The sequence below is a fragment of the Dreissena polymorpha genome, chromosome 13, assembly GCF_020536995.1.
Source record: "Dreissena polymorpha isolate Duluth1 chromosome 13, UMN_Dpol_1.0, whole genome shotgun sequence".
In the NCBI taxonomy this organism is placed as follows: Eukaryota; Metazoa; Mollusca; class Bivalvia; order Myida; family Dreissenidae; genus Dreissena; species Dreissena polymorpha.
In genome coordinates, this window is record NC_068367.1 from 5,134,825 (window position 1) to 5,153,392 (window position 18,568).

Genomic DNA, 18,568 nt, shown 5'->3' on the forward strand with positions numbered 1-18,568 from the left:
TCAAGGTAAAGGTCACAGGGGTAAAATTTTTGTGCGTATGGAAAGGCCTTGTCCATATACACATGCATACCAAATATGAAGGCTAAATCTCAAAGGACATAGAAGTTATGAGCATTTTTCGAAACCTAAACGCAGATTTCGAAACCTAAACGCGGACCCTAAGCTCAAGGTCAAGGGGTTAACTTTTTTGTGCGTATGGAAAGGCCTTGTCCATTTACACATGCATACCAAATATGAAGGTTATCTCAAGAGACATAGAAGTTATGAGCATTTTCGAAACCTAAACACAGATTTAGAAACCTAAACCCGGACCCTAAGTTCAAGGTCAAGGTCACAGGGGTAAATTTTTTTGTGCGTATGAAAAGGCCTTGTCCACATACACATGCATACCAAATATGAAGGTTATATCTCAAAAAGAAAGCCAAGCAACTGATATATATGCACACTTATATGCCATTCCATCTTCAAAGTACATAATAAACATTGAAAAGCTACTCGTCTTTCATTATGCACCTTTATTAGTTCACAATTTGCATTAATTACATATAATTTGCTATTTATATAAGTACACATTAGTAAACATACATCAAATCAATATTATGGCAATCTGTTCACAGAACAGTAAACGACTGCAAATAATTAGCGTAAACAATCAATTATAGAATCACATAAACAATCAAATCCTGCTTGATTAAAACACCTAACCACATATAAGATATAGATGCTTCAAATTGAAGCTACCATTTGGATTAATAAAACAAAACTATTTGAACACAAAAATTGAAATTAAAAACTAACATCATGACAAATTATCTGGAGCATTATTTTATTACAATAAATATTGAACCCATGTTTCTCAGTGTACAATATTTCAAATATAAATATTGATTTTAATTTGTAAAGTTTCATATGATTGTATTATGGAATTAAATATTAAAAAACAACCCATTTTTCTTATAACCTAATCGACTTGGGCTTTAATCTGGAAAATCAATAATAAGTAATGCTCAGAAGAAAAAACGTTTTTAATAAAATAATACATTAAAATGTCATGACTAAAATGATGTTTTTCCAATTTTAGACGCATAGGAATAAGTGAATGTATTTTATAAATGAGTCTTGGTTTGGGGAAACACTGGGCTTAGTACATGAGCGTAAAGTGTCATCCCAGATAAGCCTGTGCAGTCTGCACAGGCTTATCAGGGACAACACTTTCTGCTTGAAATGGGTTTTGGTAAAGAAGAGACTTCCTTTTATCAATGAAGACCACTTACGCTGAAAGTATTTTCGCAGAATTAGGCTCAAATTACTTAAATATGTGTCATGTACCATCCATTGTCCCTATCTAGTGTTAAAAATGGAAGCATTCATTATCAGGCAGGGGGTGTCATCACCCACAGTTTTTATCTGGTGTTAATATTTGAGGTATTCATTATAACGCAGAGGTGTCACAGTGCCGAATGTAACCATTATCGAGCTGTGATGGGGGTGACAGGGTCATTCACATCTGTCAGGGTGCATCCACTGATCCATGGTGGTCCCAAGCTTCTCCTTAACCTTCTCTGTAACCAATGACAACTGGTGCATGAGCTCCTGAAATGGAATAGGCAGAATCTGTAAAAAAGCCACGCTTTGGGAAATCAGGGTTTAATACATGAGTGTTGTTGTCAATGCATCTACAAGATTTGAAGTTTAACCTTCATTGTCACACTGTCTGGCCTTGTTTCCTTGCCATCAAAAGGACCTATATTAAGGTTTTTCCTTTGCCTAAGTTCCGCATTGTATATATTTTGAAATGGCAATACCAGATCAATATTTATTTTCTCAAAAAAACAAAACATTTTTACAACAATTACAGTTTAAAAGAAACATGTCCAAAATTGGGGAATCTCAGAAATTCTGTGCAGATAGTCAATCAAACTCTTTGTAAGGTCCATTAAACCTGTTCTGGGAAAACTGGGCTTAATGCATGTGCATTAAGGATCATCAAAGATAAGTCTGTGCAGTAATAACAGACTATTCAGGGATGAACACTTTCCACTTTTTTGGAAATCTTTCCTTCAAAGAAAGTCTCTTCTAAACAAAAAACAAGTTTAATGCTTTACGCACATGCATTAAGCCTGGTTTTCCCATAACAAGACTCTTCTGAACTTACATCAGTTATCTTCATCACATTGTAGTTGTCTACAACCTGCTCAGGTGAGCTGCAGCCAACGATGACCACCGGCCGTATCTCTTGCTGCAGAATCCAAGACAGGGCAGCCTTTGCCATCGGAACATCAGCCTTGGTGCACAAATCCTTCATGGCATGTAGGGCCTATAAATAAAGGAATACAAGATAATTTTATTCAAAGAAGTTTAAGGACATCAGTCCAGTAAAGTATCAGATTTTGTTCCTTTACCACTTATATACCTATTGTTTCACTTATGTAGTCCCTTAGAAAGTTTAATTTAATAAAAGACCTGTCTCACTGGATTCAAGTTTTAAAGGCTTCATTTCCAACCCTTTGATACTGATAAGCAGCAAACAGCATGAAATCTGAACAGACTGCGAGTTACTTGCAGGCTGTTCTGGTTTTATGCTGTGTGCATATAGCCATTTTCACTTTGCCTCTAAGTGGGAAAAGGGTTAAATTAGACAATTCATTTAGGAAAATCAGCAGAAGATTTTCAGAATGAAAATATTTTGAAGATGTTCATACTAGAAAAATAATTTTTATTTTAAACATTAAGTTTACACTCTAGATTTGAAACAGTGTTTGCCACAAATACATACCATTGCCAGTTCCAGATATGAACTCTTTACTCAAGATGATTACATGAACATGGGTGTCAGCAAAAACAAAAGTGTGCCTCAAATTCAAAAAAGATACATAGTGGATACAATGTGTGTGTGTGTCATAAAGATGTTCTGGCTTGATCCCTTGATCCCCTCTCCTTGATAGTTGTTAAGCTCAACCCCAAAAGGCAATACACCAAGTACTGGTTCACCCCAAGAAACAGACTCAAGAGTCCCTCAGCTTTTAATGCCATCAACAAACAGATTTTAGTGGTCTGTCACAGCTTGCAAAATCTCACCTCAAACATTTCTGGTTCACAGCCTGGTTGTCCATGCCTGCTCTTCTCTGTGCTGAAACATATGAGTTGAGCTCTGAGGAAAGGGGGTTTAATGCATGTGCATAAATCGTCGTCCCAGATCAGCCTGTGCAGTCAGCAAAGGCTAATCTGGGACAACACTTTCCATCTAAATTTGATTTTCGACAAGAAGATTCTTCTTTTAAATGAAAAAGGCAATACAAACAGAGAGTGTTGTCCCTTATTAGCCTGTGAGGATAACACAGGCTAATCTGGGATGACAATTTATGCACATGCATTAAACCCCCTTTTCTCTGTGCTGAAGCATACAGACAATATAGCTTTCAAGTTATCAAGACTCTCAAACGGAGGACTTCAAGTTGGACATTAACTCACTTCAAGTTATTACATAAAAATCATCACTATGAAAAAAACAGTGGTGGAATTATACAAATGTCATTCAGAAATGCCTGCAATGGTAAATTAAATTTTGAACAAGGCATGTTCAGATTCTAACTTAATATCGACATAATACAAATGATATATGATTTTGATTGGTTTGGCGAAAATGCTCACCTTGATTATAACTTATAAAGATCATTTTTACAACAAAGTAAGTCAAAGCTTGCAGTTAAACCTTATATTGAAAACAATGAGAAACACAATGCCCCCTACTGTGCCGCTTTGAAATAAAATTTGTATTTATCATTTGGCAGGTATAGAAATCATTTCCCTTTAAAGCTTATTACTTCCCTTGGATTAAGTCCAATCCAACCGGGGGGGGGGGGGGGGGGGGGGTTGTCTACAGTCAAAAATGACCAAGTCAGACATCACTGACAACCAAGGCCTGTGGTTTATCAAAGAGATCATAGCCAGAGTTCATCATGCATCTATGGACATAAGTCCACAGGTATGTAATGAACCCTACCATTCACAAATTAGTACAGGAAAGAAATGATAATTATATCATTAAAAAACAAGAGTTCCGCGGTCGGAGATGACCGCATTGAAGCCGGATTTTTGATTTAAATGACAGGAAAGTACCTTTCGTGTTTTTGTCAATGCAATACTTAAATTACTGAAATATTGTTCAAAGGTCAAAATGAAATGTAAGTACTTTTCAAGGCATGAGCAAACCTTGTGTTATGTTTTGACATTTTTACCTACCAAAGTTATAAGAACTTTAACATTTTTACATTCAAGGTCACAGTGACCTTGACCTTAGAATGAATGACCTTGAAATGACCAGTGGTCATCTAAGTGTGCTTGCAAACCTTCATGTCAAGTTTGAAGACTCTATGTCCAAGCATACCAAAGTTATAACAATTTTAACATTTTAACATTTAAGGTCACAGTGACCTTGACCTTCAAATGAATGACATTGAAATGACCAGTGGTCATCTTCTAGTACTGGCCAATCTTTATTTCAAGTTTGAAGACTCTAGGTACAAGCATACCAAAGTTATAACATGAAATAAGAACTTTAACATTTTTACATTCAAGGTCACAGTGACCTTGACCTTCAAATGAATGACCTTGAAATGTCCAGTGGTTACTTACTAGTTCTGGCCAACCTTCATGTCAAGTTTCAAGACTCTAGGTCCAAGCATACCAAAGTTATAACAACTTTAACATTTTTACATTCAAGGTCACAGTGACCTTGACCTTCAAATGAATGACCTTGAAATGTCCAGTGGTTACTTACTAGTTCTGGCCAACCTTCATGTCAAGTTTCAAGACTCTAGGTCCAAGCATACCAAAGTTATAACAACTTTAACATTTTTATATTGAAGGTCACAGTGACCTTCACCTTCAAATGAATGACCTTGAAATGACCAGTGGTCATCTGTTTATCCTGGCCAACCTTCATGTCAAGTTTGAAGACTCTAGGTCCAAGCATACCAAAGTTATACCATGAAATAAGAACTTTAACATTTTTACATTCAAGGTCACAGTGACCTTGACCTTCAAATGAATGACCTTGAAATGACCAGTGGTTACTAACTAGTTATGGCCAACCTTCTTGTCAAGTTTCAAGACTCTAGGTCCAAGCATACCAAAGTTATAACAACTTTAACATTTTTTATATTGAAGGTCACAGTGACCTTGACCTTCAAATGAATGACCTTGAAATGACCAGTGGTCATCTGTTAATCCTGGCCAACCTTCATGTCAAGTTTGAAGACTCTAGGTCCAAGCATACCAAAGTTATAACATGAAATAAGAACTTTAACATTTTCGAGCACGCCGCCACCCCGCCACCCCGCCACCCCGCCACCCCGCCCGCCCGCCCGCCCGCCCCGCCCGACAACATCAATCTATAAGCCGAGATTTTTTCGAAAAAAATCCGGCTAAAAACTTTAACAAATCAATCATTTGAGTTATAAATAATCAAAATAAAAAATATGTACAGTAACTGTGAAAAGAACTTAAATTCTTGGTAAGAAAATATATACTCTGAGATTTATAATTATATAAATTACTTCCCTTGAAAATAATTGTCTCTAACAAATCTCTATTTTTAGTAGCAAATAATTAAAAGCCACTACCTTGACTGTAGATTCACCACTCAAAATGTGCAGCTCCATAAGATACACATGCATGCCAAATATCAAGTTGCTATGTTCAATATTGAATAATAATCTCCCTTTAAAGCTTATTACTTCCCTTGGATTTGTATTTTTGACCTTAGACCTTGAAGGATGACCATGACCTTTTACCACAATGTGTTTGTCAGAAACACAATGATTTATTTAACAAAACAAGGGCTGTTTGTAAAACATGCATGCCCCCCATATGGGCTGTCAGTTGTAGTGGCGGCCATTGTGTGAATACGTTTTTTGTCACTGTGACCTTGACCTTTGACCTAGTGACCTGAAAATCATTAGGGGTCATCTGTGAGTCATGATCAATGTACCTATTCAGTTTCATGATCCTAGGCGTAAGTTTTCTTGAGTTATCATCCGGAAACCATTTTACTGTGTCAAGTCACCGTGATCTTGACCTTTGACCTAGTGACCTGAAAATCAATCTGCGAGTCATGATCAATGTACCTATTCAGTTTCATGATCCTAGGCATAAGCGTTCTTGAGTTATCATCCAGAAACCATTTTACTGGTTCGAGTCACCGTGACCTTTGACCTAGTGACCTGAAAATCAATAGGAGTCATCTGCGAGTCATGAACAATGTACCTATTTAGTTTCATGATCCTAGACGTAAGCATTCTTGAGTTATCATCCGGAAACCATTTTTCTGTGTCGAGTCACCGTGACCTTGACCTTTGACCTAGTGACCTGAAAATCTATAGGGGTCATCTGCAAGTCATGATCAATGTATCTATGAAGTTTCATGATCCTAGGCCTAAGCGTTCTTGAGTTATCATCCGGAAACCATTCGGTGGACGGACCGACAGACGGATCGACCGACATGTGCAAAACAATATACCCCCTCTTCTTCGAAGGGGGGCATAAATATATAATTTGGCAGGTCAGATAATTATGTCCATTTAAAGCTTATTACTTCCCTTGGATTTGTTTTTTTCAACCCCGAAACCTAGTTTTTGACCCGGCATGACCCATATTCGAACTTGACCTAGATATTGTCTAGATACAACTTCTGACCAAGTTTCGTAAAGATCGGATGAAAACTATTTGAATCAGAGAGTGGACACGAAAAGTGTGACAGACCGACTGACGGACAGTGTGAATTCTATATACCCCCTTTTCTTCAAAAGGGGGCATAAAAATGTGTACCTCCTACGGCACTCTTGTATGTCTTAAAGGGTAAACTGGTTGCCACTTAGCAGCCTTACCTTGTTGGTGCAAACAGTTTTCCCCTCCTACGGCCCTCTGGTACATCCTGCAAGGTCATGTAGTTGCCACTAAGCAATCTTACCTTGTTGGTGCAAACAGTTTTCCCCTCCTCCAGCCTTCTGGTACGTCCTGCAAGGTCATGTAGTTGCCACTAAGCAACCTTACCTTGTTTGTGCAAACAGTTTTCCCCTCCTACGACCCTCTGGTACGTCCTGCAAGGTCATGTAGTTGCCACTAAGCAACTTTACCTTGTTGGTGCAAACAGTTTTCCCCTCCTCCGGCCCTCTGGTGCGTCCTGCAAGGTCATGTAGTTGCCACTAAGCAGCCTTACCTTGTTGGTGCAAACAGTTTTCCCCTCCTACGGCCCTCTGGTACATCCTGCAAGGTCATGTAGTTGCCACTAAGCAACCTTACCTTGTTGGTGCAAACAGTTTTCCCCTCCTACGACCCTCAGGTACGTCCTGCAAGGTCATGTAGTTGCCACTAAGCAACCTTACCTTGTTGGTGCAAACAGTTTTCCCCTCCTCCGGCCCTCTGGTGCGTCCTGCAAGGTCATGTAGTTGCCACTAAGCAGCCTTACCTTGTTGGTGCAAACAGTTTTCCCCTCCTCCGGCCCTCTGGTACATCCTGCAAGGTCATGTAGTTGCCACTGAGCAGCCCCTGCTGTAGAGGGCTGTAGGCCAGGACCGCTATGTCCTTGTCCTTGCATATAGGAATCACCTCCCGCTCTGGGGATCTCCATAGTAGGTTGTAACCTATCTGATGTCAAAGAGGTACCACAGTACATTGTAACCCATCTGATGTCAAAGAGATACCACAGTAGTTTGTAACCTATCTGATGTCAAACAGATACCACAGTAGGTTGTAACCTATCTGATGTCATAGAGATACCACAGTAGGGTTGTAACCTATCTTATGTCAAAGAGATGCCATGTTGTTATATTGAAGAATTGTTTATATAAAGGCCGTGCATTTTTTTAACAGTTGAGCTACATGTTATATAATAAATAGCTAAATGTATAATAATGTCATTATATAGCAAGTGATCATCAATTACGCCTTCGTCGTCACATATAGATTATTTAAAGCAGTAACATGCAAGTGTATGAAATATTCATGATACACTATATTGATTAGAATTGTTGAGCAGGAAAGTTTGCATTTCAGCGTGTGTCTGAGTTATGTAGGCTTAATGGTTAAGTCCATCAATATATTATTGCTAATTCAACAATATTATAAAAAACTTTATTTTTTAATTGATGTGTTGAGTTGAAAATAATACGCAAAATCATGCCCACATTACTATTTAGATTCTCTTGTTATTCATCCAATGTTAATCACTCATGTGACCCTTTAAATTGTAAGACTCAATAGTTATTACTAGAAAACAATTATTATGACACAAATAAGCATCAAATTAGTAAGGTGTCCTCGGTTTAAAAGGGGCTTAATGCATTTGCAGTCCACACAGGCTAATCAGGGATGACACTTTGCTTTTGTGGTATTTTGTAAAAGAAGTCTCTTCAAAACAGAAATCAAGTCTAGGCTGAAAGTGTCTGCACTCGCTTATCTGGGAAGACACTACGCACACGCATTAATCCCATTTTTCCCAGGACAATGCTAAGGTAATACCTACTTGGTTACTGACTGGAATTTCTCCCATGTCAATCAAGGACTTGAGGTTTTTGGGTCCGAAGTTGCACACCCCCCAACTCCTGATCCTGCCTAGGGAGACCTGCCTCTTCAACTCTGTGATGGCCTCCTCTGTGTTAGAGATGAAACTCGGGAAGTGAGCCTGAAGGATACCATAGCACCCATGTACCACAGTCCGCATATAAACACACATATTGACCATGGCCTGAAGGATACCACAGTACGCATATAAACACACATATTAACCATGGCCTGAAGGATACCACAGAACGCATATAAACACACATATTGACCATGGCCTGAAGGATACCATAGCACCCATGTAAACACACATATTGACCATGGCCTGAAGGATACCACAGTACGCATATAAACACACATATTGACCATTGCCTGAAGGATACCATAGTACGCATGTAAACACACATATTGACCATGGCCTGAAGGAAACCATAGCACGCATGTAAACACACATATTGACCATGGCCTGAAGGAAACCATAGCATGCGTGTAAACACACATATTTACCATGGCCAGAAACCATAGGTGGCATGTAAACACACATATTCACCATGGCCTGAAGAAAACCATAGTACACATGTAAACACACATATTGACCATGGCCTGAAGGAAACCATAGCACGTGAGTAAACACACATATTGACCATGGCCTGAAGGAAACCATAGGTGGCATGTAAACACACATATTGACCATGGCCTGAAGGAAACCATAGGTGGCATGTAAACACACATATTGACCATGGCCTGAATGAAACCATAGGTGGCATATAAACACAAATATTGACCATGGCCTGAAGGAAACCATAGGTGGCATGTAAACACATGTTTTCACCATGGCCTGAAGAAAACCATAGCTGGCATGTAAATACATGTTTTGACCATGGCCTGAAGGAATCCATAGCTGGCATGTAAATACTTGTTTTGACCATGGCCTGAAGGAAACCATAGGTGGCATGTAAACCCACGTTTTGAGCATGGCCTGAAGGAAACTATAGGTGGCATATAAACGCACGTTTTCACTACGGCCTGAAGGAAACCATAGGTGGCGTGTAATACATGTTTTGACCATGGCCTGAAGGAAACCATAGGTGGCATGTTAACGCACGTTTTGAGCATGGTCTGAAGGACACCATAGGTGGCATGTAAAAACACGTTTTCACCATGGCCTGAAGGAAACCATAGGTGGCGTGTAATACAAGTTTTGACCATGGCCTGAAGGAAACCATAGGTGGCATGTAAACGCACGTTTTGAGCATGGTCTGAAGGAAACCATAGGTGGCATGTAAACATACGTTTTCACCATGGCCTGAAGAAAACCATAGCTGGCATGTAAATACATGTTTTGAGCATGGCCTGAAGGAAACCATAGGTGGCATGTAAACGCACATTTTGAGCATGGCCTGAAGGTAACCATTGGTGGCATGTAAAAACATGGCCTGAAGGAAACCATAGGTGGCATGTAAACGCACGTTTTCACCATGGCCTGAAGGAAACCATAGGTGGCATGTAAACACATGTTTTTAGCATGGCCTGAAGGAAACCATAGGTGGCATGTAAACGCACGTTTTTAGCAGCCTGAAGGAAACCATAGGTGGCATGTAAACGCACGTTTTGAGCATGGCCTGAAGGAAACCATAGGTGGCATGTAAACGCACGTTTTTAGCATGGCCTGAGGGAAAACATAGGTGGCATGTAAAGTCAAGTTTTGAGCATGGTCTGAAGGAAACCATAGGTGGCATTTAAACGCAAGTTTTGAGCATGGCCTGAAGGAAACCATACCATTTATGTTAACACACATACCGGTATTGACCAGAGTAGCCCACACTGAGTTCTTACCAACCTTCTTGTATCGTGAACATAAGGCAGTGTTTTTTATGGTGATATATGGGGCGGAAATGCGGCCCCATTTTAAATCTCAAAAGTTTATACTCTCCCAAAGGACTAACTTATCCACACCCACCTGAAGAAGGTCAATGTAGTCTGTCTGCAGCTTTCTCAGGCTCTTAGTGATGGCCTCATCAATCTGCACAGCTGAGTATGCTGGGGTGCCAATACCATCTCGGAAACCAAACTTGGTTGCTATGATGGCGTCCTGGCGACGACCTAGAAGGCATCTTCCTAGAATCTCCTCTGAACCAGCGTATCCCTGAAGAAATTTTTTTGGACTTGTTTTGTTTTTTTAGTGTGTTTCTAAAGTAATTTTTTCAGAAATAGGTGCAAATAAGATTACCAGCTGTCTAAATCTTTTTTGAACCGATTGATGGCCGGGGGGGGGAGATGGGGAATGTTGATGTTGTCTTGTTACTGTTAGCAAAAGCTGTAAAGAAAGATAACCCTCTTCAAATCAAATTTGTATTAACAATTATATAACAAGCAAATTCGTTGAATTGATATCCCCCGCCAATATGCTTCTGGACACAAAAGTGTTATATTTGACACTCAAAAAAGCATTTTTTCAAGATACAAAGGGCCATAACTCCGTTATTAACAATTGGTGTACAATGTCGTTTGCCATGAATCATCCTCTGATCCATATATATACTCATACCAAGTTTTAATGAAATCCGCCAAAGCACTTCCAAGATATGGCTCCCGACACACAAAAAAGCATTTTTTCAAGATACAAAGGGCCATAACACCGTTATTAACAGATGGTGTACAATGCCATTTTGCGAGCATCATCCTCTTATCCATATATAAATTCATACCAAGTTTCAATAAAATCCGCCAAAGCACTTCCAAGATATGGCTCCGGACGGACGGAAAGACAGACGGACAACGCCAAAACAATATACCTCCTCCTATGGCGGGGGATTATAACTAGAGTATACAATTTCATAATTATATATTTTTTAAGAAGTGTCTTATGATTTTTATATTATATCTCAATTTTATTTCAATTACATTTTACATGTAACAAAATATATAACTATATTTTATATGATTAGGTTCTAATTTGCAATATAAAAAAGAGGTATACAATATTTTATTCCAAAATCTGTGGATTTTTTTGTACCAAAAAATTCCCAATCCAAAAATTGCATTTTTTCCCAAAATAGCCAAGAAAAGGATTGAATGCTGCCGATAACATTATTGTAATGAGTATTATTGCTTAAGAGAGATACAATAGATTATTACAGTTTCCTGCAATTGTCAATAAAATGTCAATCACCAAACAAAATTATGCAACAAACAGCACATTTGATAAATGTTTTGCAGTTAAATTATTGTGTGAATTAATGCACGTATATTTCATGAGAGATGTACTTGAATAATTGATCATATCAAGTTACCATAAACTACTGTTCAACACGATAAGGCCAAAAAAAATAACAGGTCCGTTTAGGGTCTCCTTGAAAAAAAAACAGGGTCAGTAGGTAGGGATTTTATTTTATTTTTTTATTTTTTTAGGGGGGGGAGGAGTACTAAAATGGAAGGCTACTAAAGCTTTTAATAAGAAATACATGTATACATATGCTTTGTTTGCTTGATATTACATTTTATATGAACGAAAATGAAAAAAAAATAATAAAATAATTATTTTTTTATTTTTTTTGGCGATCCCAATAAAATGTTGAGGGTCGGCGCCGATTTGGGAGACACGGTCGGGAGAACCGAAACGGACCTATTTTTTTTTTGGCCTAAAATGAATTTGCAACTCAAGCATTAATCAGGAGATAAGAGACAGTGGCTCAAGATGACTCTTGTTCAAATAGTACTGAAAGATAACCTTGTATGTGGCTACCTGTTATACAATTCTTCACTAAATTACTGCTGTAACGTCACATACTGATAACCATAAGTGTAAACAGACAACTGATAAAATGAATCATGTTCCTGACCTGGATTCAATAAATGTGAAACAGTATACGTTAACCAAAGAATTATAGCAATCTGTCCAGTGTAAACAATCTTTTTTAAGGTGTATTAAAAACACACATCAACACAACCTCTTAAACAAGGGACAAAATTGTCACAAAACCAGGTTTTCATTGTGAAAAAAAATCTGATAAAGGGAGACAACTCAAACTGAACTTTTGAAATGAACAAACAAAATTAACCCCCTTTGTAAGTTTGTTTTAAAATAAATCTATTTTTAGTCGTGGCGACCTTGACATTGGAGATATTGACGTGATTCTTTCGTGCGACACACCGTCCCATGATGGTGAACAAATGTGCCAAATGATTTTAAAATCTCATAAGGAATGACATAGTTATAGCCCAGACAAGCTCATTTATGGCTATTTTTTACCTTTGAACTCAAAGTGTGACCTTGACCTTGGAGATATTGACGTAATTTTTTCGTGCGACACACCGTCTAATGATGGTTAACAAATGTGCCAAATGATTTTAAAATCTCACAATGAACGACAAAGTTATGGCCTGGACAAGCTTGTTCCGCCAGCCCGCCAGCCAGCCAGCCAGCCCGCCCGCATTCGCCAATCTAATAACCAGTTTTTTCCTTCGGAAAATCTGGTTAAAAAATGTAAATAGCATAAAATGCTAAATAAATTTTAAATAGCATCTATTAAGAATAAATGTCTTGAGTCTAAAAGTTACTTCATTTTACCTCTGCTGTATCGAAGAAGTTAATACCGAGTTCTAGACATTTGTCAACACAGGCCTTCGAGGTCTGAAAAAAGAAACTTTAATAAATTGTGTGTACAAATATATAACAATTGCTTTTAGATGGGAGTTTTTAAGTAGAAAACTATTACAGACACTGATGATCCCACAACACATGTTTGAGCACAAATAACTTTTACTTTATATTCAAGAGTGGACAATAAGACATAATTCTGCCAACACTTGTCACAAGCAAAAAATTACTTTCTTCATGATCATCTAGGCATTTATTTATAAGTGAAATTTTGAGCAATATGGGTCATGCTGTTAAAGAGTAGTTGAGAACACAAGCTTTAGAAAAACAAACAACGTGCAGTAATTCTGCCAACAATTATGTTCTTTACAATCATCTCTAAATTAAGGTCAATCAACTGCAAAAATTTAAGCAAGATCTTTACTGCAATAAAAGGGGAGTAGTAAATTCTACCTTTGGAAAGTAGGAACAGACAGACATGTGCAATCCTTAATGGCAAGTTAATGCTTTATATTAAAACAATACTGTACAACTTAGGAAAAACTTAGTACTAAATGAGTGACTCATTTGAAACTGAATAATGCCAACATAAGAAATACGTTATTAAATATTGATTATACATTGCTTCTAAAATCGGCAAGTTTATGTTCATATAAACACATACAAATATGACTGTTGAGTTGAAATCTGTTCCGTTGCTTTCTGCTAATTAATTTTCTTGTCACTCATTTTACAAACAACCGGCTTATGCGTAATTTTGCAGCGAAAAAATATGTACTTATGGGTTTATTAGACTTACTTCATACGGCTGTGCGTCCCAGTTGATGTTGGCATTGTTGCCATTCATCTGCCAGCATCCTAAACAGATGCGAGACACCTTCAAATTTGTCCGTGGGAGTGTAACAAAATCCATCTTTGCGTTAATTTTCTTTCCTTCGGTTCATACTAGCCACTTCCGCTTGGAAACGAAACCCGAACGAGCACGCTCTTTTGCCTGTCGGCTACTAATTACTGGATATATGCTGTTTTAAGACATATTAATTAGAATTGTTTAAAGACATTCTGTTGTTATAGTGAGTATTGCTTACATTTAATTGCAAAAGACTCTTTAATGTAAACCTAATTTGATATGTCAATCTACTTTCTGTTTCGAAACCGATGTCAAAATCAATACAATTTATCAGCTGTCAAACACTAGAAAAACCTGGTTGGGATAATCAAGTGTTTTATAAGGGAATGTTTTATTGAGATGTGCATTCGAACATCAGAACGTTCATTCATAACACCAAAACAGCTTTTTTTTATACAAAACATCAATTTTTTAATTTTTATGAAATGACCCTCAACAAAATAAAATCAAAACAAAATGTCTAAAAACTTGTTCCTGACTTTCAGATAAAAATAATTTCTAGAAAATGATTAATTTAATTGATGTCGCAAGATATTTTGACTGCTTGTTATACCATGCTTCACTTAAGGATGCTCAATTCGTTGTTGTCTACTCAGGTACGGAAAATATACATAAAGGCACCAACCATACTTTTAAATATTACCAGGGCAACCCATGCAAAAGACTTCTTACCTCGGACATTTCTGATTAAATTTGTTGAGGTCTGATTATAGTTTCAAAACTGTAGAATCTTGTATCCGAAAAAAACACAATATGTAAAGCTTTTGGTTAAAAATGAACACAAGATTATGAAAAAAACTACGGACTGGTTTAATTTTTATTTTACTTTGACATTTTTGTTTAAATTAAAAATTAAACAGATTTTAGCAACCAGTTGAAAAGTGATTCTCGTTTATATCGTATTAATATTCACTCTATATCTCGATGTAATATAGTGTCTTTCTGGTTCGGTTCAATGTCTAATTTCACTATGGTCAGTATATAAAACTTAAAACAGTTTCTTTCAATAATATTGTATTCAAGCTTTCAGCCATTCTCCAGGGTACTTTTAAGTATATTTTCAGTACCCAGGGTTCTTTGTAGTGAAAAAGGACCAGTGAAGCTTTAATGACTGCTCTAGTAAAGGTCACATACCAGTAACCAACTAAACATTTTTTTACAGAACTGGAAATGGACAATCCTATTATGCAGGGGTCAACAAAAAAATATGACATTCCACTTGCACATCTGGACTTCAGTTACATCAGACAGTGCAAAGATGTCAAAGAGCTGGAGAAGATATACAGAATTCTGAAGTAGGTTCTGCTTACAAAAAAACACCCACTAATATCCCAATTTTAGTCAAAACAGAGCATTCCCAATCCAATGGGACCTGGCCACTTTATCAAAAATGGTTTAAAAAAAACACGGTCATTAATATTCAAGCCAAGTTAACCGAATTCAATTACTTTTGATTTATATTTATACATTATTTATAATGTTTAGCTTCATATGTACATTTATCTAGGTCCAATGAGGAAGGTTATTTCCCAGATCTGGAGAAGTGTTGTGAAGAAAAAATATTGGAACTTAATCCTAACAGGTAAGTCAAGAAATGAATTGAAATCCCTTGTTAAGAACACTTTATTGTAGCATAAATTGAAATTGCTTTTTAAGAACAATTTATCTTAAAAATATCAAGGCAATGCTGTTACTTTAAAATACAATGTAAATTGTTTTTTATTTTTTTAAACTTGATTTAAAATGAAAGCTGTGTTTCATGACCATGTTATCACACTTTTTACTGATCCATTATCGTAAAAGATTTATTTCTATACCCTATACATTGATGGATATTTGCTCTGTTTTGTTTATCAGTCGATTGCTCAGAAAGGAGACTCCTCTCTTCACTAAAAGAGATCTGGATCTGGATGAAAGACAGCAAATTGATGAAGATGTTAAGGTATGACAAAGTTTACAGAATTTAACATTTTACAAATTGAAATAGTCTACATCAGACATGGTGTTTTCACACCGGCTGACTGTCTTATAAAAGATCTACCAATACATTTGGGTAGTGCTCTGTCAAAAGGGTGTTTAATGCTTGTGCCCAAAGTGTCATCCCAGATTAGCCTATGCAGTCCTCACAGGCTAATCAGTGATGACACTTTCCCCCTAAACTGGATTTTTGCTAAGAAGAGACTTTATGTAAACAAAAAAATATTAAAGCGGAAAGTGTTGTCCCTGATTAGCCTGTGCGGACTGCACAGGCTTATCAGGGGTGACACTTTACGCACAGGCATTAAACCCCCTTTTCAATGAGCACAGCTCATTTAAGTTATGACTGGTTGTAGGCTGACAATAAGTAAAGATCCATGATCACTATGTTCCTTGAATTAAGAGCATGGAAAAGATTTTAATTGAATTATTGAAATATTCTTATCATAGAGGCTGCTGCTTGTCAAATAGTTTTCTTCAAAGATTGAATCTGGGTTTGAATCCCATTTGAGTTGCACTGTGGGAAAACTCGGCTTTATGCTTTCATGTAAAGAATATTGTCCCAAATGAACCTGTGCTGACTAATCTGGGACAATACTTTAACCCTTTCCCTCCATAAGAACTAAAGTAAAAATGGCTTTTGCAACCAGCACAAAACCAGAACAGCCTGCGAGTAACTCGCAGTCTGTACAGGTTTTATGCTGTTTGCTGCTCATCAGTAAATATGGGTTGGAAATATAGCCTTTAAAACTTGAATTGAGTAAGAAAGGTATTGGATTAAATGTAACTTTCTAAAGGACTTCATATGCGTCAAAATACGTTTCTAAGTGGTTAAGGGTTAAAATACGTATCTAAGTGGTAAAGGGTTAAAATATGTATCTAAGTGGTAAAGGGTTAAATACATATCTGAGTGGCAAAGGTTAAATAGGTATCTAATTGGTAAAGGGTTAAATACCTACCTAAGAAGTGGTAAAGTGTTAAATACGTATCTAAGTGGTCAAGTGTTAAATACTATCTAAGTGGTAAAGGGTTAAATACATATCTAGGTGGTAAAGTGTTGAATACTTATCTAAGTGGTCAAGTGTTAAATAATATCTAAGTGGTAAAGGGTTAAATACATATCTAGGTGGTCAAGTGTTGAATACTTATCTAAGCGGTAAAGTGTTAAATAATATCTAAGTGGTAAAGGGTTAAATACATATCTAGGTGGTAAGGGGTTTAGCGCATGCATTAAGCTTTGTTTTCCCATAGCAAGGCTCATTGGACAAAGTTACCAACAAATTTCAGACCTGGTCCAGTGACATGAAGATGATGGAGGGAAATGTTGCTGGTGGCATCGCTTCTGGCACAGATTATGTACCTGATCTACCGCCTGTTCGCTCAGGAACCATAACTCTCACAGCAGAAGGGGTAAGAATTCATGGTTGTTTTACTGCTGTTTCAGGTACAGAAAATCAAAGACAAGAGCTGTGTTTGAGATTGCTGTTGCACCATGACCTCACTTGTATCCCTCCTTGTGAAATAATTCAGCAGTTAGTGTACTGTCCACAGGCAATGAAAACCACAAAACAATCTTGCTAACAGCGGACTGATCTATTTTGATTCACTTTATTAATTTACTATTTTCTTTGTTTGTTTTATGATTTGTTGAATCATACAATTATATTCTGAAACTAAAATTATTAATACCATGTTTAAAAGCTGGCCACCATTTAATTGCTTGAATTTTACATTTTATCCGTGAATGATAAATATAAATGATGTATTTTGAATTTTAGAGAACAAGAAAATTGTATCATATTGTAGAATATTGATTTTGGCAAATACAATTGTACTGTTGCATTATGTATATATTTTAGGCAAAGAGTAGTAAGCCAGCTGGCCAATCAAACAAAAGGGTGACACCCAGAGATTACAGAGAATGGGATAAGTATGTCTGTTTTATTACAAAATAAGCCTCGTTATGGGAAGTGACACCCAGAGATAACAGAGAATGGGATAAGTATGTCTATTTCATTACAAAATAAGCTTGTTATGCGACTGGGCTAAATGCATGTGCATAAAGTGTCTTCCAAGATTAGCCTGTGCAGACTAATCACGGACAGCACTTTCCGCTGACACTGGATTTCTTTAGAAAAGACCTCCTTTAAATGGAAAATATCACAACGAAAAGTGTTTACCCTGATTAGCCTCTGCAGAATGCACAGGCTAATCTGGGATGACACTTTACACCAATGAATTGAGCCTACTTATCCCAGAACCATACTAAAATATTCACTGTATTTTGAATGTAATTATTTGTTAAATGTAAAGTTTAACTTGTGATTATTCTGCAGGTCTGTTATTTTGCAGTTTGCATATCCACGGTTCGCAAACTGGTTTGAAAATATAATATACTCTTATATTATTTCTAAATAGTCCAAAGTGAATATTTTTTTCCATCAATAACAGCTAATACATTTAATATGTAATCATAATTATGGGTTAGCATGTTTACTTCGTTACAAATCTTATTTATT

General features: G+C 37.0%; 2 protein-coding genes across 2 annotated transcripts in view; one reads left to right on the forward strand and one right to left on the reverse strand.

The window, feature by feature from the left end:
- Nucleotides 1-737: 737 nt before the first annotated feature.
- On the reverse strand, nucleotides 738-14,126 carry LOC127855431 (1-deoxyxylulose-5-phosphate synthase YajO-like). Its single transcript, XM_052391005.1, has 8 exons — nucleotides 13,962-14,126; nucleotides 13,133-13,195; nucleotides 10,523-10,708; nucleotides 8,525-8,683; nucleotides 7,469-7,647; nucleotides 3,079-3,130; nucleotides 2,156-2,317; nucleotides 738-1,593 (listed from the first exon to the last, which is right to left on the reverse strand). Exons 1-8 carry the CDS (start codon nucleotides 14,073-14,075, stop codon nucleotides 1,498-1,500), a joined length of 1,011 nt encoding a protein of 336 aa, XP_052246965.1. The 5' UTR covers nucleotides 14,076-14,126; the 3' UTR covers nucleotides 738-1,497.
- The window catches only part of LOC127855425 (sperm-associated antigen 1-like), a 37,635-nt gene continuing 33,174 nt past the window's right edge, over nucleotides 14,108-18,568 (forward strand). The window contains exons 1-6 of the mRNA XM_052390969.1: nucleotides 14,108-14,235; nucleotides 15,235-15,367; nucleotides 15,580-15,654; nucleotides 15,930-16,014; nucleotides 17,337-17,459; nucleotides 17,909-17,979. Coding sequence (XP_052246929.1) covers nucleotides 15,243-15,367; nucleotides 15,580-15,654; nucleotides 15,930-16,014; nucleotides 17,337-17,459; nucleotides 17,909-17,979 — 479 coding nt within the window. The 5' untranslated portion in view covers nucleotides 14,108-14,235; nucleotides 15,235-15,242. The remainder of the gene's footprint in view (nucleotides 14,236-15,234; nucleotides 15,368-15,579; nucleotides 15,655-15,929; nucleotides 16,015-17,336; nucleotides 17,460-17,908; nucleotides 17,980-18,568) is intronic.

Bases quoted from the DNA above. Each gene is read 5' to 3' on its own strand.
- LOC127855431 (XM_052391005.1), bottom strand. From the start codon at position 14,075: ATGGATTTTGTTACACTCCCACGGACAAATTTGAAGGTGTCTCGCATC. The intron at 13,196-13,961 runs GTAAGTCTAATA...TTCTTTTTTCAG, and splicing joins GGGACGCACAGCCGTATGAA to ACCTCGAAGGCCTGTGTTGA. The intron at 3,131-7,468 runs GTAAGGCTGCTT...CATATGTTTCAG, and splicing joins AAACTGTTTGCACCAACAAG to CACAGAGAAGAGCAGGCATG.